Source organism: Eucalyptus grandis, chromosome 9 (genome assembly GCF_016545825.1).
Source record: "Eucalyptus grandis isolate ANBG69807.140 chromosome 9, ASM1654582v1, whole genome shotgun sequence".
NCBI lineage: Eukaryota > Viridiplantae > Streptophyta > Magnoliopsida > Myrtales > Myrtaceae > Eucalyptus > Eucalyptus grandis.
The window spans coordinates 4,054,781-4,076,747 of record NC_052620.1 but is presented as its reverse complement, the minus strand read 5'-3'; the positions used below and the strand labels follow the sequence as shown (position 1 = coordinate 4,076,747).

The window sequence follows — 21,967 nt, the reverse complement described above, 5'->3', positions numbered from 1 at the left end:
CTTTTGCCTTAATTAAAAACTCAATCCTATCTTGAAAAAAAATTGATTTCCGGCTAAATGAATGGATAGCTTCGATTCTTTTATTTATCCTATATCATATTTGAAAATTTTTTTCTTTTATGGACTCACCAAAATGTATTTATATTTTGTCGACGGCCTATTTTAGAACATAAAAAACCTATAGACTTAACAAAGTATGAGGGGATAATGTTATTGTATTTATATCTTAAAAAAAAAGGTAAACACTTCACCGAATTCTAATCATTTCGCTCAACTACCTCAACTAAATTTCATGCGAGATCATCATGACCTTGTACCCAGATTATTATGCCTTGATTGACAAATCAAATCAGCAATCTTTTGTTTAGGCAATTATTGAATTTTTTAATATCAAATCAAATTTAAAAAAATAACGGGAAATTCCACGATTAAAAAATAAAATCAAGATTCTAATGGCGAGTCTCGGGTAACGTGCTCAATAGTAAAAAACAAAACAAAGGGCAAGAGGTTCGCCTAATTTTCCACGCCAACAGACAAAACTAACTTACCGAACTAAACTCCAAATCCTCACCCTTCCCGAGGACACCCATCGCGAAATCTCCACCGTCCATTTTCCATCTTCATTTTCCATTTTTACAATTTTTATATTTTCCACTCGCCAGTATAAAATGGACCGAGCCACTCACTCTCGAACTCGCTCCTCTGCCGCTCCACGCGATGGCTCCGTTCCCGTGAACTCGCCCGTGACTCGGCCCCCCGCCGCCCGGCTCAGCCATGACTCGCCCCCTGCTCAGCCCGACGCCGCCGCCGCTGCCGCCGCCGGCCGGCGGAAGCCCGCCCCGCCGCCGTCCCCGGCCGCCGCCCCGCGGCCACCGACGCACCTCCTGGTGCTGCTCCTTCACCGTCCCGCCCTCCAGCCCCGAAACCCTAGTCGCCGCCTCCCAGAGCCAGGGCCAGCCGAAGGCCCCCGGCGGCAAGGGCGGCAAGCCGCCGGAGAAGCCTCGCGAGTCGTTCTCGAAGCAGCACGGCGCCGTCGGCTCCATCCCCAACTCACCCCAGAGCTCCAGGTCGGGGCTCGGCCTCGTCGGCCGGATCGATCCCCGCCGGATCCTGTCGCCCGGCCGGTCTCCCCGATCGACTCCGATTCCGTCCACGATGCTGATCCGCCTCCTCACTTGCCGGCGGAAGTGGCCGGGCAGCCGCGATCCGGGGAGTGCAGCTTCCGCGCCCAGTCGGAGAGGTTCTCCATGACGGAGCTGCAGGCGGAGAGCTTCCGGGCGCCCTCCGAGGGGCTCCAGGCCGCGCACGAGGGCCTGTCTTCGTCCAGATCGGGTTCCAGCGAGAATGCAGACCATGTGTTTGATGTGAGGCTTACTTTGAGGGCGAGGAACGGTGGGTGCTTAGTTTTGGAGCTTAATTCGGAGGTTTTGTCCGCGAATTCGGAGGTTTTCGCGGGTTTGATTGCGGAGCACCAGAAGAGCGTCGGCCAAAATGGGAGTTCCGTGAGCATTTGTCGGATTGAGGCGCCCGAGGTCGAGAATTTGGGGATATTTCGGGAGACAATCGAGTTGATGTTCGAGGATGACATCACGAAAAGGCTTTTGAAGATTGGTGTATATCGCTGCATCGATATACTTGAGGTTAGCAATCTATGTTCTCTTGAGAAGGGTGCTATTTTTGGGTTTTTCTTGCCAAGTGAAGAAATTAGTTGCCTAGTTTATGGTTATTCTAGCAACTGTTTAGAAGGAGATGAGGTGTAATGATGTTCGATGATTTACTTACAAATTTCAAATGCATTGATTTGCAGTAGCCAGAGCTTAACAGAGCTCTCTTAATTAAATGGCTAAGCTTGAATTTTTGTGGGTAAGAACAAATTTCAGTCACCTTAGACAAAACTTAATTGAAGGCTAAATACCGATTCTGCTAGGCAACAAAATCTCAGGTGAATGCAGCTTAGGTTGTCTCAGATATGACTTGAAGCAATCTCTCAGTCACATATGGCTGCTCTTCTTCCCTGCAAAAGGAAGTGGACATCCTGCCCTCGTATGTGTTTGCAGCACGGATGAATGTGTGCTAGTATCTTGCAATGTGCCAGGATGTATTTCTGTCCATCAATCGCCCCACATCATCCTACATCCTTTCAATGAAGTCTTGAGATTTCATATTTTTTCCCCTTTTTCTGGTAGAAGCTTAGATGTTGGGCTTTACACTTATTTCGCTGGTAACGGGAGACAAATAATTTTTCAAAGCATTTTTTTTTTGCAAAAGTTTTGCATTGAGTTCAACAGGTCAAAACTTTATTAAAAAAATTGAAAAGTTATTTATAGATTAATCTAGTTGTGGACTTTTAGTTATACAGAGGACATTTTCATTTCATTTCCCCCTTATATACTTACAATTCAATGGGATCACTAGTTGCATTGGTCTAACGGAGCCTTAACTGTAGCAAGATGCCTTTTTGATCAATTAATTTCAAAATCGCGATGGCCAAAAGACTGGGCTCTGGAGGACCAAAATCTCAAATGCAAATGCACATCTTCTGAATAGTTAATATATTCTGTTGTGTTGCTGTAGAAGCTTACTCTTTTTTTTTCTTAAGAGAGAGATGACTGTCAATAGCTTCTAAACATTTTTCTGAGATCTGGCCCTTGGTATCTTTCATTATTTCCACTGGTGTCTGTACCAAAATTGATGTAGATTCTGGCACTCTAACTTGTCTATGGAAGTGACTTCATAATCAGTACAGAAGTATGTAAGCTAGAAACACCTGCTTGTTCCTAGTCAGAAACCATTGCTTCTGCTATCCCTTGGCTTCAGCTGCTGTTTACTTTATTAAAGTTGGCACATACTCCCAGAACCACCTTTCTACTCTTACCACTTCAGCACTTTGAGTTACTATGTTTTATGGCCGCCTCTTGCCTCTCTTCATGAACTAGTTGGAACCCTCACTATTAGTTCTTCACTTGCTACTGCTTGTTTTATAACAACTCTCGAATTTGAACAATTACCACCTACTAATTTTTTGAAAACTCAATCAATGGTATCAATTATCGTCGCCCTTTCGTGAGGACACTAGTAACCAATGTTCACAATTAGCATTAATAATAGGTCCCCTGTCATTAACCATTGTTAGCATGATTTCCATTTTCAGAACTTCAAGCTGGAAATGTTTCATTTTCCATAGACATTTGAGGTGTCATGCTTTTTGTTTTGCTTTCACTGACATTTATTCCAGTGGAAACTGATGAGTTAATTAAAACAGATTGCAACTTTTATTTTTTCTTGCAAGCCATTTAACCTTTGACAAAGGCCTTCTCATCACTGCTATTGCATTGTCTTTGACTTTTATGGTGTGGTGAGTCTCATTTAATGGCGGCATTTGGTTGAAAATTGGAAATACTGCTTGGGATGGTGTTTACGTTCTCCAGTGAATTAATTGTCATGAGGTTGTGTAAGAGATTTCCTCATTTATAGCAATAAATTGCCTGTCTGAAGAAAGAGTCTCGCCTCATGCTTGTTAATAGAGGAACATATGTGGGTCACTTAAACTGAGTGTGCAAAATGAGATTTATTTTGAGAAAACTGGAAGCAATATGCCCATGTTCTGTGCATCTACTGCATGATGCAGCCCTTTCACGTTCTTATTGCAAGTCTGATTAGAATCCAACTTGAGATTCAATTGTCTATGTACCATTAACTGAAAGTTGATGAGTGTGGAGGATAATTACCCCGTCTTAGAAGCGTCTTGAGTGCCAATATGTGTCATGGTGTCCGACTTATCTAAATTTTTAAATGGGAATTCATGCCTTAGCTATTTGGACGCTGCTCTTTTAGATATTTGCAGAACAGTCAGTGTGAACTAAGAAATACCCTAACTCATGGTTCATCATGATGTTTGGATTCTTTAAGGAGGTCAGCTAACAATCCCGTTGAATGATCTTAAGCAGGTATCAGCTGGCATTGTGTTCAAAAGAGGCATTTCGTCTTGCTTAAAATATCTGGAGGCTGTTCCATGGACAGAGGAGGAAGAAGAGAAGCTGAGGAGCTTGTTCACAAGGTTTAACTTCGATAATGTGACAACTAAAGACATCTTGTCCAGACTTTATATGCTTGACTCAGAAAATTCCCAACAGAATTTAGCTAAACAGCTTGTTTTTTCAATTACCAAATGCACTGATGCAAATGCAAGGAATGAGCTGAAGTCACTAGTAAAGGGCCTTCTTTGCAAAAGTTCAGTCTATTTGAAGGACCATGCTGACCTCAACAAGGAGGATCTCTATGGTGTTTGCGAAGCTTGTCTTGATTCCTTAGTCAGCTTACTTGAGGAAGCCTCTGGTTTTGCTGTTACCCATAAGACGCCGTCAAAGGATGAAACAAGTAGACCCTTGATAGAACGTATCTCAAGACAGGTCGATAATATTAACTGGCTGCTGGAAATCCTGCTTGATCGTCAAATGGCAGAAGAATTTGTGGAGATATGGACAGATCAAGGTTCACTGCTGAAGATGCATGAGATTGCATCTCCAATGGTCAGGTACGAGCTCAGTAGGGTTTCAGCAAATTTGTTCATTGCGATGGGAACCAGAAGACTTCACTGCCATTCAGAAGTGAGAGCAGGTCTCTTCCAGGCTTGGTTTGGCCCTATGCTACTGGACTTTGGTTGGCTGCAAAGATGTCGCAAGGGGCTTGAGATAAAGTTGCTGGAGGAAGCTATGGGCCAAACCCTCCTGACGATTCCACTGAAACAGCAGTATGCACTCTTTATGGAATGGTTCAGATGCTTCTCCAAGCATGGATCAGAATGCCCGAACCTCAGCAAAGCTTTCCAGATTTGGTGGCGTCGGTCATTTTTGAGGGGCTCCGAGACTAATGCTATAGAGTCCAGGTAATTCGTTCAACCCTCATTGTTTGTTTGTATGAAATGTTTCTTACTAGGCCCTGTCAATAGATTCCAAAACATCTGGAAGTGAATATGGAGATGGGCATTGTAAAATTGTTAAGATGTTAGTTGGCTTCCTGATTTTTAGAGCTTCAGCTTCCCATTTCTACTGTGTGCATCTAATCCCTAAGATTGTTCGAGTCTGGACATAGTGTCCAAACAAATATCGAGTAATGTATACCCCCAAGGGAGGGGCGATAGTACTGACAACTAAAACTTTTCGCACATTGTGGACTTAATTCCGGAATTCTCTCTTCATTGTTGTGGTGCACCATTCACTAAGATCCAGTAATAAGTTCGCATTCTGGAAATGGTTTACGATATTTACTCATTCCTTGTAAAATCGACCTTCGGCGTGCTCAAATCTACTGGTTATGTTCTTTTAATCTTATCTCTATTCTAGCCAGATTTCTGCCTATTGCGTATTCTCTCCGCTTTTCTATTTGCATCAAAATGAACAGGACTGTGAACAAATGAGATAAGATTTGAAAGCTCTACATATCACAATATCATCTATTTGACCAACTGAAGCCAAAACTTTTTGGAATTGAAAGTTCTTTTTTCAAGATGACCTGTAGCGCTCAACTTGTTCTTTCCAAGCTTTCTGAACTAATTTTCGATTCAAAATAAACACAATTACCCATCAATCCAATGATCCGAAAGCTCTATCCGTCACTCAATGCACTATTTGATGTAGTTTGAGCTATAAACTTTCATAGAATAGAAACTTCCTTCTTGAACTATGTCTCTCAACTCGTGCTTTGAACTTTCTTAAAACTCCTTTTAGAATCAAAATCAACACAACTGCAAACAAACCAGATGGTCCGAACGATATAAACCTCACAAGATCAAGAGGTTTGACCCATCTGGAACTACACCGTCTTAGAATTGGAAGTTCTTCCTTGAAAACGAATTACGCTCTTGACTTGTACAAATCGAAAGACGCGAGTGAAAGTAATGCAAAAGATCGTGTGAAACTGTCCTTGAAGTCCCGGGGAAAAACTCTCTCAGGCTCTTCAGGTCATATGAGGAAAGCCACTTCTGCAAACAATCACACCAATCCGGGGTTGATGATCTTATCGATTTGCCCCATCTGATAAAGAGAGGAGCAAGCCGAGCGCCTCTGTGTGAGATCGCTGGCATTTTCAGCATGCACATGGAAATACCAATATCGCTTTAGATTATGTAGTTGGAAAACTACGAAAACAAAGCGATGGAAGCTGAAAGCTTTCCCTTCAGTAGTGTATGTGCCGGGGTGTTCCTCTAGGAGGAGGATTTACAAATGAAAGAATGATAACCGAAGTCAACGCTCTGTCTTCTCTACATCTTCGTATGATACAAGTGATTAGTATACAAGGGGCGGTGTATAGACATACACTTCCGGTGTATTTCCTAATCAATGAAAATAGGTTATATAGCTAGATTAGCCATATAAGGCTTGGCCGTCGGTCCGACACCGATCGAGCAAAGGCTACTTCAGATCAAGTTCCTCTTCCAGATGCCGGGTTCTCTTCTTCAGCCTCCCACAATGATACCGTGGCGGTTAAAGCTTACTTGTTTTTCTTTCCACCGGCCAGAATACGTTGGATCTGAAGTCCTCGACTGAAGGCCTGGTTGAACAACAGCCTGGTCTGAAACTCCGAGACGAATGGGAACCATGCGAGCATGGCCACTGGCGTGAAGATGACCAGTCCCATTAAGTACTCGAACCCTCTCGCGAGTGCTTTCACGGACCCCCACATTCCGAGGCCCTTAACCAATGGCCTGCACGCTTGTGATATCTGCCTCATAAATTTAAAAAAAAAAAAATGCAGAGAGTTATGAACGAAAACCATGCTCAATCACAGAGAAAATCATATGGAAGAAAATCATCGATTATAAGACTGATGGTAAGTTCCACGAAAGCCCTTTTTTGTCGCCGTGGACTAAAATCGCTTACACGAGAGCTGAACTAAAATCTATCACAATGCTGGCACTGACATACGACGATAATTCGGTTGTTTTATACTGGCGAGAAACTTACCTGCAGCAGGGCCCATCCCGTCGGCAAGAAGGCCAGTAAGCTGGCGAAGATGTCTCCGACTGTGAGACTAAGGAATGCAAAGAGCATGCCAAGAGTGACCATGAACCCGATAAACAGGAACAGTTTGAGGAGTCTAAACATCAACTGGAAATCAGCACTGAACTTCTTTCTACCCATGGACACAATCTGCAAGATGACTCCCCGTAAAAAAAGACTACATTTAGAAAGAGACTCAAACCAGAAAACCGAAGATCTCCGCTGAATATGATTCAGGCTTCCTCACCTTTAAGATGACCATGACGGCGACAATTACGAGCCATGATAATCCATAAACCTGCCACAAAATGATTCAGAGAATTCGTGATGTTAATCAGCTAAATCATCAGACATAAAACAACTGGTGCCATATGCCAACAAAGACCTTCTATGCAGTGTGGGCGGAGGAAGGAAAAATATTGGAATCACAGGTGGCGAGTAAAATGCGTATGATTCATGAAAATGTATGAGTTGTTAGTTTTCACTGATGAAGAGTGGAGGCCCTTTGCCTTGTTAGACTTTCTACTCTGGGAAAACTTGTGAGTTGAGAAGCATAGTGAGCTATACAGATCATGAACAGAAACATAGTGTTCCGATGTAGAAACATGGCAAAGAAAAGTTGTGAAGCCAGAAAGGCAGTCATACCAGGATGCTCTTGTTATCTTGGGCGACGTGCAGGTGATAAATGATCCCATATTGGTATAGGAAAAAACGAAGAGAGAGAACAATCTCCCAAAATCTTCCTAAGAACCCGGTACTCTGTAGATGTTCCAGCTCTTCCTCCCACCAGGATTCCCAGCTCTTATTTGCAGGCACACCAATGCCACCGAGATTGCCCATCCATTTTGTCCAATCATCCCAATCATCCACTATCTTCTGCCATTCGAACCCTGAAGGATTAAAAAGGAAAGGAGCAAACAACCAGGAAACCACCAAGAACCACATGGAGGCAGTGAGGAACAAATAAGCAGTTGAACTACCGAATGTTGAACCATAGATCTGATATGCTATTAGTAAGATCATGATCTCCAGTCCTTTCACAAAATGACTCCTTGAATACATCCTGTAGTTCTCTGCAAATTTCTCATGCCGAACCACAAACCCACGGCCAGTTGCCCTGTACTTGGCCCCTCCATGCAAAATAGTGCGTCCAAAGTAATGGGCCTTTGTACCGAGAGAGAAAGTAAAGAAGACTGCTGCCAGCTGTAGCTGCATAATTATGATGTCGCCTAATGCAGTTCTGAAACCTCTTTCCAGTCCAATTTCCATTGCCATGGGTAAGGCCATTAACAACCCAAGTTGGACAACAGACTGTGAAGCCATGGCATTCTTCAGCGGGTCATTTCCCCTAGCACGGGCAATCTTAAATATTGACGCTTCTAATCCACTCAACGACAGGTAGAGCTTGCCATATAAGAAAAGATAGACAACAAGGACAACCATCTGCATAATAGAAACAAAGAGAATCGGTATGAGAAATAGACAGCAAGGACGAACATCTGCATGATGGAAACAAAGAAGATATGTAGGACTAGTAATATGATAAAGGTATCACCAAAATTAAACTGGTAATCACAATTTCCCAAGCTCAAGTCTTGTTTCTTGATGATAGGGGTAAGATTATGCATTGAACCAACTAAGAAGGTCTTGAACATCTATGGACAAATACTGAAGGCAGAGAGGCATGTGCCAAGAAGATCTTGAAAATCTAAAGGCAGATGCTAAAGGCAGAGGTATGTCACAGCAATGCGCTAGAGGACCCTGAGTAGAGTTGGCAGAACATTTAGTTGATGTGCCTGGGAATAATGTGAGTTTCTAAGCAAACAAGAACTACCTTGCAGATTTCCATCCTTAGAGTTACAAGATCAGTCAAGAAAGCTAAGGAATTAAAAAAATAGCACATTTTCTGGAAGTTTCAACTTTCAATCAGCTTGTGTTGGAGATACAGGCATTTCTCAGATTGAATCCCACGTCAACAGGACTTACCATTGCACTGACATAAAAACCCACAGTTGTAAAGTAGGATGACAACATGCGGAAGAAGTCAAACCGGTGTCCCAACCGGTAGATATCCCTGCTAAGAGTCTGCTCCCCATTACCACAAGCTACCTTTGCTTCAAAGAGTGATATTTGATTGAGTCCAACATCTCGACCCTTGCCAACTTGTATGTATTCATGATGAGTGACATTCCCTCGTCTAAGTGTTGAATTGAATCCTACACAGAGATCATACTTTATAAGAAGCAAAAAAACTTCAATTTTGTGGGGGGTCAAAGGAGATTTTTGTTAGTTGTTACCAGCGAAAATATCCTCGCTGAGATGGATGCCACGAGAAGCTTTGCTTATACCACCCCGTGTAATGTGAAAGATTCTGTCAAATACATCTGGATGTCCATAGTGGAACCGGACCCTGAAAAAGACAATTTGAGCAATATGAAATATACGGGATGGGCCAACGCTTTGTCCAACCATTTCAGTTTAAGAAATAGATAAATATTGTGCTAAGCTTACTTCAAAGGCCTCGCGAGAACTCTCTGGCCAATGGTGACAAAGCTGGTTTCTTGGTTTGACATAAACCATGCCAAAGAAGAAACACTGCAATTCACAGTCAATAATTCTCAGAAGTAACAAATAAGATACTTCGGAGAAAACAATTTCAACTGTGAAATTCTCATCCTACCTTCCAGTGAAGATATGCTCACGGACACCTAATATTGTAGGTGGACGTACTCCGTGATCCTCGTTAAATTCTTCCAACAGATTACGCATCTTAAAAGCTTCTTCCAGGTAATTATCCTGCAGAGAATTGGCATCATACAGTATCTTAATTACGTTCAAAGATTCAAGTTGATAGAGTGATAAGACATCTACTCACTTACCTGGTTCATATCAATAGTTTGAAGAGCTTCCCCTCGAGTAAAAACTATGGCATGGTTCTGATTCTCAGGCTTCCCTTCTCCTATTTTAGCTGAACCCGGTAGTTTTATGCGATATATTTCCTTTAAAGAGCACAACATAAACAATGAAACTTTATTGGAATTGCTGGAAGAAGATATTCCTATGCTGAAGAAAAACGATTTTATATAGCTATTCACCTGGTCTAGATTGTCCACTGCTTTGGCCAATACAGAGTAATACACCTTCTGTACCTTTACACCCTCGCGTTCTTCAACTTCGTCAATATAAGCTACACGTAGTGCAGGATTACTGAATAAAAAGATATCAATAGTTAGGGTTCACATAAGTGATCTCAGGAGAAGGTTCAATGAACACCAAGACTTCATGAGGTAGAGAACATACTTAACCATCAAATTCAGTATGTCTGTAGCTCGACGATCTCCACTTCGCTTCTGATTTCCATAGATCTGACAGGTAGCAACATATGTGAACTTCATGTCAGCCATTGCCTCTGATTGAGCGGACAGAGATCTAGCTTTCTTGTCTTCTTCTGATGGAATTGTTATGGCTTTGTAGCCCTGCAGTATCTCTGTTTGCAGGAAAATAAAAGGAAAACATGTAAGCTTCGGAGGGGACTATTGTCTAGCATCTTTATTATGTGCATGCATTCAAGTGCATTCTGTCTTTGTAGACGATCGTTGCTAACAGAATCTGAATAGAGTGTCCCATACCCCTATGAAATAAATTCACGACCTTGTGGAAAAAACTATTGCTTATATTAAATGAAGATGAAAATCATTAAACTTTAAGAACCAATAGAATGGCATTCATATATTAATGCCAGTTCCTGTCATGTCATGGGTGATTATCAATAATATGTCTTAAGTTTGTTCATTGTTGAAATAAGCCCATATTTTGATCACCAGAATAATTTATTCATTTATTATTTTTTTTTTTTGGGTATCAAGGAGGTCAAAATCTGTCAAGTAGAGTAAGTTTCAAGGTAATTGTGCTCATGTTCAGTCAAATTCAGATTACTCTCCGTACTTTTCTATTATTTGTGTCATCCCCACATCTTTAGGCCAAATTTAGAGCCATACACCGGATTTCATGATTTGAACGTTCCTCTCCTAAAAAGCCAGAATCTTGCGCCGCTTCAGTTTTCAGCAGTAATCACATGGAAACATGACTTGCTAATGATTTCAATGCAATAACTATAGCTAGGTCCTCTGAGCAGCCATATTGACAACCAGAGAGGTATATCATATTCCAGATACTCTTATACAAATGGACATACACATGAGCTTTTTAAATATATTGTTTTAAGGAGCGAAAGCTGCATAATTTTTCAAGTACATATAGCCATATTCACAATCTCTATGCACAAATTACTGCATTGTTGCTCAATCGAAGGACTTGGGGGCATGCATCTCATGAACAATTTTATCTCACTTCATGCTGATGCATGGTGACACAGAGATTCATCATGGTATCCTAAAGTTTGATAAACTGTACAATTAGAGCTATTTATTAGTTTTGCATTTAATCCATCATTTCGTTGCTCTAGTTGCTGAACTCTAGGGTTAATATGAGTTCTTGCAGATTAAAAATCACTTTGTTGCTAATCGCATATGAAGGGGAATCATATCACCAACCTTCCTGATCAGCCATGTCAAGAAAAGCCTGAAGCTTCAATGCTCTCGAGTAATACATCATCCCTCTAACTGCAGAATCCATTATGACCAGAACATGAGAAAAAACTTCTTCGTGAGTTCAAAATGGGTGTTAATCCAATCAATTACCGGTTCTCAAGAGCGTTTGTCCTCTTAAAGAGACCCAGTGGCGAAGCTGCAGAATATTCTCTTCACTTTCAAAGATCTCGTTGTCATGATGGCAGTTGAGTCGCTCCTTGAAGTTATCCCACTCATCTGGTCAGATAGAGATGGTGAATGAATTAGTGGAATTCCATCAATAAATTTTCAAGAAGTAAAAGTTATATCAATTCGTTTGTCACAAACCTGGAAAGATCTTCCGTAAATAAAATATGATGGACACACCGTCTTCATTCTCTGACTCAAGGTCAGCTCTGGAATAGACAGTTTCCTCACTATAGTATGGAGTCAAGACGCTGCCAAAACACAAGAAAATCAAAGAATTTAACAGCATGAGAGCTAGATGGATCATGGAGGAACTATTCTAAAAAGCAGTATCACCATGCAGATGAATCCTTAAAGATGGAAATTGTCAAACTGGATTGCTAACAACTCTAACCAATGCAAGAGTGGAAACTGTAGGAGAAGGAAAGAGTTTTAAATGCACAAGATCCTTCTTGCAGCCTGTCATCTAGAGAGAAGGAATGCAAGCAAGTGTGATCTAATGATTCAGAACACCTTAGCCTTGATAGTAGACTATTTAATTGAATCATACTGTGAAATAGGCATATTGACAGCAAAGATCAGCTTTGTCAATATTCTTTCTTTACCTGAATGAAAGCATTTTATGGACACGAGGAGGACGTGGCATATCCATGAAGAGTGAATTGGCAAAGAAAGTTATCCTTCGACGAGCTTCAAGGTTTGTGGGTACGTCACTGGCGGTCTCCTTCACCGTTAACAGGAGATGGAGGCGCCTTATCTAATTATATTAAAAGCAACAGATATTACTTGTTCCCAGTAAAATTCTGAAGTTAACAGCTAGCAAATAACACTTTCATGCGGTAAACGACTATACATACCTGTTCTTCCCAATGTGCTGTTACCACAGGAGGGAACAATATGGCGGGTTTTGGATCAGTACCAGCAAAAAGTTGTCTGCCAGTATCTTTGCTGCTATGCCCGAGCTCCAGTACATCCCTGTGAGGAATTCAATAAAGAAGCTAAATTTGATTAGCCTCCACAAGATTCACTGATAAACCAAATACTCCTTTCCCAAAGTAATAGGTCTCATTCAACAAACCTGATCTCATTCACCATCATATCACTTGTAACTACTTCTAACATGTCTTGCAGAAGCAACACCACTCTACCTTGTTTTTCTGGATCTGCATCTTTCTGCCATAAAAACAGAAGTGAAGTTGACTTCTCATATTACAGCTAAGTATTTCTCATGCAACATGTTTCAGATGAGAAGCACTCACCAAGATTCCGACAAGCTCCACAAATTTCGCACAAAGAGTTGGTAAAGGACCCATTCTGAAATTCTGAAGGAATGTATTCTTTGAAATGTTACTCTCGACTTCTTTGATGATTACACCCACAATTCTGTGAAAAGATAAATCATGTCATGAGCCATGCCATTAGGTCTAAACATTGCGCCTGATACTTTATTTCTTGGGGAAGGGAGAGATGGGTGGTTAATAGCTAGGAGTCAATAACCACTGACTTATAAAGTGAAATTTTGTTATTTATGTTCCAGGTCCAAAGATTACAATATTGCCAAAGCACATTAGTGACAAATAGTTCAACCTTAATTCACCAAATGGGACAAAGCAGCTGTGGAAATGGAAGCAGATTTATGATCGCTCGGATCCCTTTAAATGACAAAGATTAAATAAAAAGTACAAGTTGCCTAGAAAAAGTTGATTTAAACTAGAAGTCATTTGATATTCTTTTCCATCTAGAATCTGGATGTGTAGTTGATGAATGGTGGAATGCTTATCTAAATGAACGCAAAAGATCCTCTGCGTTGGAAATGTCAGTTCTAATTGGCAGTAAATGCATTCTGGACATGATATGTATACTATAACACAAACCTCTTTTCAGTCTCCCCATTCACTAAAACATTGAGAACAAGTTTAAAAGATTCGTAGCATTCGATCACTGCACATTTCATGTATTCGTCTGCACATATACGCTTCCAAAGATCAGAGTCCTTAGATCGAAATTGAGCAGCCATATCCAATGCTATTGGTATCTGCAGAGTAGACCAAAAGTCAATGAAGTAAATTGTTGATGTAGAAAAATTTCTATATAAAGAGGGCTATGTTCAACCTTGCTAGCAAGCAAAAATGGGGGCCACTGAATTATCTTCAGGCTAGGATCAGATGTATAAGGAACTAGCAGCAGATCCATCTCCCTGAATTAGACAATTGCAAAGTTAGTTCATAAAATCCAGCTGCAAACAAAATTAGATAGCATTGACTATGTGACATAATTTTCTGGTAAGGTTTCTTTCCTGTCGCTTATAAGATCTTCTTCACGGAAACTACATATCACTTCATTCCATAACTGAGCAAATTTTGCAGCTTCACTTCTCCGGCTAGCTGGAACCTAAAAATTGCCAAAAGTAGGATCCAGATGCAGTTATACTCTAATTGATTCAGTGGTATGACTTTAATTCAATGGTGTAAGTACAGTAGTCAAACCTCTGCAAAACGTTTTGAGAAAGAGAACCCTCTTTTCTGCGACTTGTTTGAGGGTACCAAATATGTGTTGAAAGCACCAGGTAGAGACTGGAAACGAGATCTTAGCATGCCCAATGTTCGTATCTATGATAAGAAAATGTAGAGTGAAATCAAGCAGCCACAGAAGATGTGATGTTGGAATTGCTAAGCATGGTAGAGACATGTTCTTGATCTTATATACCATGAAAGCTTGGGAGTATGGAGAAGAATGGGTATTAAGGAAAATTTTTAAAAAATATATCTTTCTGCAGTAATATTAAGTATGGCATTCAGCACAGTTTCTGCAGTAAAATGAACCTTTATTGTCAGGTTTTACTTAGAAATATCACACATATCAAGAATGATCAGAAGGTGTATGACCTGTATATTCAGAGGAGGAAAGTTTCAAGCTTGCCAACTTAGATCTTGCCAGTACAAATTAAAATTAGCTTGTCTAGTTCACTTTAGATGACTACAGATAACGTGACCACCAGGCAAATGGTACTGAAAAGGTTATGAACAGCTCAAATTTGAGTAAATCACCTCTCCTAGGCGATCAAAAGCCCCAATGATGCCACCATACAAAGTTGAGAAAATGGAATACCATATTTGCGTGTCCATAAAATAAACCTGCATGGTTGTTGTAAATAAATATCAGGTAAAGCAGTAAATTTTAAGAACGCATGAAAAACAATTCTAGATCAGTTTAATATAGTCAAGCAAAAAAAAATCATGAAATTATAAGAGTCTGAAAGAACCAATAGGATATGGCTAGACCCACCATCATTACTGGTGCCCAGAGTGCTATAACTGCTCCATAATTATTTTTAGCTGCATCCATAACAGAGATATTAACAAGGAATGACACATTTAATAGAAAATTGAGAAGCACAGTTGTATATAGGCAGTACCGTTAGGGAAAAACTCATGCCATTCATACTTGATGCGAGTAATATTCATAATATCCTTTGTTGGCTTCACCAAAGGCTTAATCTGTGAAGCACCAGAACAAAATATGAGAGGTCAAAATGCAAACGAAACAAGCAAATATATTCAGTCTAGAAGCAAACATAAAAGTAGAAAATGAACTTTGCTACCTGTACAAAGTAACTAAACCCGAACTTGGAACATATAAGGATTGCCCAAAAGATGGTGTACCTGAAACAAGGTATTGGTTTAGATAGACATAAACTCTTGACTACCTAATAATCTGCATCTATGTTTAGCGAACTCACTTAATGAGGGCAAACTGACTCTCATGCATCCCCCGGCCAACGTAGATTCTTGGCTGAAGATATCAAACATGTGCAGGTTAAGAACCCCATACAGCTAATGATCTTTAGACTTGTAGTGGATTTATAAATGAAGAATGAAAGTGGAAAGCATAAGTGGTCAAATGAGCATCAAAAAGTTAATTGCAGCTTTTATCCACTTCATCAACAGCTAACAAAGTTTTGCCAAGCGGGAATGAATTACCACAATACGGAAAGGGAAAGCATGATGATACAAATTATTATCACATATGGGTCATTTGTAGATACCTGCAAGTCCTTTTGATGAAAAATTACTTCTAACAATATTATGCTTGATGACATGCCTCTACAGCATTTAATTGAACATCATGCTTGCAACATCTCTAGAAGTTGGTGTACTATTTTTTCCAAATCATGACCTTCCCTATTGCAAGAAAAACTTCTTTTCTCAATACCAATGCATGCAATTATATTCTTGATTCAGTAACTTGTTTCCAAATTCTCTACAAATGCATGCCCCCCCAATGCTTTTCCTACATTTGATCTCCTGAAATATTCGCGATAGCTCCCATGCTATGCAGACTTGGATAGGATGTTGACCGTTTACATGCATCAGCGTGTCTATGCCTCCAAACTTATGATTTATTGACTCAGCAACAATGTTACTATCTATGAGTATGGAAAATTTGGATATGCTGATGCATAGTAGATTTAATATTTGCCAATTCGAATTTCTTCCTGTCCTGCTGGAATGTCTGTATCATTGTTAATTTTTTGAAAAATATATCAGACATTGTAATCTGCTAGTGATTTACGAATTGAAGATGCCTTGCCATTTTTCAAGATGAAATGTGCTGTTTAGGTTCCATCCACACAACCGTGTCATTAGCAAGGGTATGGTAGCTTCACTAGAAGTCACCGTGAAAGTGCAGCAAGTTTGGTATCAACAGTGATCAGACTATAAATGTTCTAATGTCAATGAGACTATGCTTTGTTTTGACCGTAGGACAAAAACCATGGACTCAAGAAGACAATGGCACGTGATTTTGTTTTCAAAATTTTCCTTTACATGTACAAAGAATACTCTGGTATTATAAACAGAACAGGCAAAGTGAAAAGCCATGACGTAGATACCTGTGACCACCATAGCAGAAATCTGACAATATGCCAGTCTGAGCTTTCAATCCAACGCCGAAGCATTGGGAAAATAAACAATACAGCTGCAAGTACGTTTGGAAGCAAATATATGCCTACAGCCATGATATATAGAGGAGGAATTCCTTTCACTTCAGGAAGGAATGAGATCAAATTCCTTATTTCAGCGGGGACCACTGTGGTTGACTGCACATAGCAGAGAGGAAGAATGACAGTCCACGCTAGACCAACCAAAATTTTGAGGATGTTTCTTAAAACATTGCTGAACCTCCACCTATGATAGCCGGGGAAGTTCAAAACGAGGTCCAATACACCTATTTAAAGATATAAAAGGCGAGAAAACTCAATTAACTCATCAAAGCTGACAGAAAATCTCATTAAATGAAACTTAAGGTATCAACGTTGACATGCTCATGGACCATAGACTACTGCATTACTAAGCTACACAACTATATAATAGGATACTGACCAAAAAAAAACTATATAATAGGATGAATTGCCTGTATGTTCTCCAGAAAAACACCAAAACAGATGCTGAAGTGGTCCTTGAGCAATACAATGCAGTTCTTGGCAAGAGTCATCAACAATCTTTTAAATAATTAAATATTTACATGAGTTTGTTTAGCACAAAGATCGGCAAGATGGTTACATTCAATAGGCTATCATGGACCCACTTGGAACCATCTAGTGACATCTTTAATTGATGATGATCATGAAACGTTCATATGAAATCCAACGAGTTTCTTAGAATGAATTTAGAAATGCAAGTTTAGATAACAAGCATAAAGAAGCATTCTTCATGTGTGTTTAGTTATTCTCCAAGCACAAGAAGATGTGCATTCCAAAAAATCAGATGGCAAAACATATCCAGGAAACAGTTGGAGGTCTGTTGCTTTCTAAGTAACTTTGTTTGTGAGCAGAATCACGTTTTCACTCCTTTCTACCCATATATTGTTGTGTCTTCTTCTAGAAACCAGCAAGACATGGAAAGGTTTCCTTTCACAGTATCATCTCTTGATCAACATTTCCTCAAAGAGAGAGACAAAACCATTTCAACCAGAAAAAAAGAAAAAAAAAGAAAAGAAAATCAAGATCACAGCAAAGAACTTGCTTTAGGAATATTAAATATTGAGAAATTCAGGCAATGCCCTGATTCCATGCTGAATTACTCTTTATAAGTCAGTGCTTTGTTTAGTGCTGCCTGAATTGTGTAACAGTGAAGGCATTATTGAAAGTGCTTAGAGTTTAGCACTCCAACTTTTGGGAATTTTGACATACCCTGAACGAATCGAAGAAATGCTGCTGTGATGAAAATACTAGAGATCTTATAAAGAATTTCTTTCTGGAAGATCTCCATTGGTGTTACTCCACTCCATGCAATGATGATCATTGCCTGCCATCAACAGCATTATCATTCCAAATTTAGCAGATTTACTAAAGATCAACATGTAGTGTGAGTAAAGATCACCCCATCTCGTCTTTGCAAACCTGTAAAGCCAAAATATAGAACGTCCACAGACGATCAAAACTTCGAAAAATTTGCCAAAATGTGCGGGTCTCCACAAAGTTTGATTTCCCAGTGCTTCCACCTTTTCTGCGTGAAGTCTTTCTTCCCTGGAATGGTTTTTACAGTTAGTGGAGATAACAGTTTTAATCTTACTATCTAAAGATAATCATTCTTAAAGCTGCCATGCCTGGATCAAGTCACGTGTTGATTTGAAGAAATCGCCATCATCTCGCATCGGCCAACCAAGAGAAAAGCAATCAGCAGACCTGGAAACATGTTTTGAGAATTAAAATTTAAGCGGTAAAACAAAGATTACAATTTATGGTCTGCTTGATTTTGGTTTGAATGCTCCACGAACCAGAAGTATTCGTTTAGATCATCATAGTTGCACCAAGCTGAATATGGAGCTTTTCCATTTTTGCTCTTCATGGCTTCCTGGTATCAAGCATAAACTTCATTTGTCTGAATCCATAAAGGATAAACTAAAGTTTGATAAGATTAGTGCATGTTTGGGCTTATGTACCTTTTCTATGACACGATATAGAGGGGTTATGACCTTTCGAAGGAAAGCCTCGTCATCCCCTCCGTAAGAAGGCTTGATGTTTTCTCCAGTGACAATGCTAACATTCCCAGCCAACAGCCCATGAAGTTCATATGCCATCTGATAATGAACCAGTTTTGAACTTCAAATCCTTACTAAATTGGGAGCTCAAGACAACGAGTGAAGATGACATAGGTTGGGAATAACAGGAGGAATTGTCTTAGCATTTGAAACAGTACTAACATTATGGAAAATGTAGCAAAGGCACTCCGGCATGAACCGAACGTTGGCTGCTTCACCCCATATCAATAAATATAGACCCATGTAAAGTAACTTCCTTTGCTGAACTTCTGGTTGGCTCTGTGGGAGTCTGGACAAAGATATGAAGCTTAGTACTGTGCTCTTTTGGAATTTAAATGACAATTTCAAGTTTATTCACTACAATATCCCGTTCTCACCTCAAGCTGTGTTTTCTTCCCAAAAACTTGCACCAATTTTTGTAATTCTTAAAGAGCTTGCTCATTACAGCATCTACAGCTCGCTCATCAAGCTATAAAAAAAAAAACCGATGTTTGAGGATGTCGGAAAGAGAAGAAAATTAGGGAATGCAATATCCACCGGGCCTTCATAGGCAGAAATATGACAGAGACTGATGACGTTCGCTAGATGTTCTAATTGGAGGACTGTGTCGCCATGCGCCTTCAGAGCCAATAATCCACACTCTCAGGGCTAACTAGACGGTATAGCCACTGGTTCTTAAACTATGCTGTCTACCACCATCTCTATAATGCCATGTAATCAATATAAACTCCTTACCATGACTGATGTAGAGTGGAGGTGCCTACCTTGTTCAGAGGTTCAGGCTTGGGATGAAGCCTTATGTGAACATTAGCTAGAAACATAATCAAATGCTCCCTCTGGTTCCTGACGTTGTCTCTCTGTATAGTTGCAGACAAAAAACAAAGTCCTTATAGTGCAACACAGTGATGTGGTTTCAAGGTACTGATAGATCACATTTACTGTCGGTAGACTTGCCTGGAACCCAAACATTGCCCTTAACCAATCAAGAAGATCTAAATTTCCAGCTCTCTGCCTCTGTTGCTCAAATCCAGTGGGCCAACTAAGGCCGCGTATGTTGCTTAGGGCAGCTACAGCAGCCTTTACCTGAGATACAGTAAGACAATTTAAGTAAGGTTGTAACGCAAAAAGAACGGTCAGGACAAGGGACACCAACATGTGTTCTGTATATGAAATGTAGAATAGCATGTAAGCAAATAAAGCGAGGAAAGTACCTCTTCAAGTTGCATAATAGCTTGGGATCCCCCACCAGAATCCAGGGGTAAGATATTATAAGGCGCATACTTTTCCTTCTTCTCCTGGACATCTCTAGCTGCAGCGATAATCTGCTCAGAGAAAAAGAAATTAAGCATTGCAACAATCAAGTCAATTGAGTTCTCAACAAACAATTTAGTAAACTACCTCTGGAGCAACTTCTTCTACTTTCTCGGACTTATTAACAGCACAAAGAACTTCAAAGAGCACTCCTGCTGTCTGATAGGCCTTGCCAAGTTGAGCTCTGTCAAACAAATTTTAAAGGAAGAGCAGCAGCAGTTCAACTCATAAGGATCTGATCGTCTCATTGCATCATCACTTCTTTTACTAAATCATTTAAAAGCCTCCATGATATGTGAAAGGGGTGTTCCAAATGGCGATGAAGAGAGAACAAAAAGATCAACTTATATAAATACCTGTCGGCCTGCTCCCCCTGGTCCAGTGCTTGCACATAATTTTCATAGTATTGATAATAAAAGCTCTCAAATTCATGTGCATCGGTCTTCTTCACCCGAGATGCCAGACTGGACGCATTGTCCTAAGTAAGAGAGCCTTCAATTCAGTCCACAATCTATGGTAAACAGAGATCGATATAGCTGTTTCTTCATTGTTTACGTCAAACAGATTGCACCGCTTTACTTGAGATGATTTATTCGTCATATATTGGTGATGGCAGAGTCTAAGCAGCTGACATTTTAGACAATCATATGACCAAATCCCCCACTTTTTATCGATTAACTCACTAGATACGAATTTCTGAATTAATGCAAAAGACGCATGGTTGTTCAACATCTAGAATATATATATATATATATATATATATATATATATATATATATATATATATATATATATATATATATGGAAGGTGGAATTTAGATAGCATCAAAAGAGCGGACTATTGGAGGCAGAATCAAATGAGGTGAGAAGAAATTACCCTCTCTAATCGCTGCAGGAGAGCTGTCTTGAACTGCCTTACACCACGTCCTGTGGAATTCGGGTCCAACCTATGCGCTTTCTCAAAGGCATAGAACCGGCCTAAGAGGTACAGGGATAATAAATGTGTCACTTAGCTATAAAAAATATGGAACCAATAACTGAAGATACAGTAACTCAAAAAATGCAGCTGTGCACTTCATATTCATTCATTAGCCGATCAAATCAAAGAAGGGGCAATTGGTTTATATAGGCGAGCATACAGAGGTAGGCGACGCGAGGGCGCTCATGCTCGATCTCCTTGGCTGCTCGAAGGATGGGAGAGATGATGGAGAGCGACGATGGGACGACCTCGTTGTCGAACACCTCAGTGGAGAATATGGTGGTGGCGGCGCTCCGAGATGGCCGCCGAGAGAGCCCTTGAGGACCTGACTCGTGGCTCGCCATTGGGTTCCACCGCTCAAGCGGAACCTACTCCGGCTTCTTTCCCCGTCCTGCCCACAAAAAAAGTTGAACAATCAAAAACGCACATCACCACAGCGAAATTTACTGCATCCGTCAAGATAAGGAAACTTCGCAGGCACAAAAAAAAATGAAGACCGAAGCTCAACCCCACGAGAATTCCACCCTAGTTGCTCGTATCACGACGAGAGAAGCGCCATTTGGAAAAACTAAACACGATCATTAGACGACGAGTCCCTAATCTGGAACTTCCGCATACGATCCTCCTTCCATTTTCCAGAGAAACGCGACGTTCTATTCGCTAATTCTCAATCCCAAGAGACGGCATTCAAAAAGATTTAGTTTCGGCAGAGAGTCAGATTCAACAACTTGCCGCGTAGAGCAACGACGAGCATATATATATTCACAGCGAAGCGCGTTCTGAACAAGGTAAACTCGACGCTAACATCCTAAACATAATCTCCGGCGACGGTAGGCCTCTTAATGGCGACGAAACCTCAACGC

At 40.4% G+C, this 21,967-nt stretch overlaps 2 protein-coding genes across 2 annotated transcripts; one reads left to right on the top strand and one right to left on the bottom strand.

Moving 5' to 3' along the window:
- Nucleotides 1–668: 668 nt before the first annotated feature.
- Nucleotides 669–5,197, top strand: LOC104418126 (BTB/POZ domain-containing protein At2g13690). The gene is made up of 2 exons (XM_010029360.3): nt 669–1,640; nt 3,948–5,197. Exons 1-2 carry the CDS (start codon nt 669–671, stop codon nt 4,887–4,889), a joined length of 1,914 nt encoding a protein of 637 aa, XP_010027662.2. The 3' UTR covers nt 4,890–5,197.
- A 1,207-nt stretch (nt 5,198–6,404) lies between these two features.
- Nucleotides 6,405–21,448, bottom strand: LOC104418124 (callose synthase 5). The gene is given in 41 exon segments (XM_010029359.3): nt 6,405–6,720; nt 6,963–7,148; nt 7,246–7,296; nt 7,644–8,441; nt 8,985–9,214; nt 9,296–9,408; nt 9,510–9,593; nt 9,679–9,794; nt 9,878–9,997; nt 10,094–10,205; nt 10,299–10,485; nt 11,552–11,620; nt 11,699–11,824; nt 11,915–12,024; nt 12,379–12,530; nt 12,631–12,748; nt 12,852–12,946; nt 13,033–13,156; nt 13,648–13,808; nt 13,886–13,970; nt 14,111–14,382; nt 14,821–14,907; nt 15,059–15,108; nt 15,189–15,270; nt 15,375–15,435; nt 15,513–15,565; nt 16,665–16,999; nt 17,964–18,078; nt 18,174–18,299; nt 18,380–18,458; nt 18,551–18,627; nt 18,716–18,853; nt 18,977–19,103; nt 19,192–19,283; nt 19,579–19,669; nt 19,782–19,897; nt 20,026–20,136; nt 20,213–20,309; nt 20,482–20,603; nt 21,003–21,103; nt 21,265–21,448. Coding segments are annotated over 41 exon segments (5,784 nt in total). The 3' UTR covers nt 6,405–6,489.
- Nucleotides 21,449–21,967: the final 519 nt, after the last annotated feature.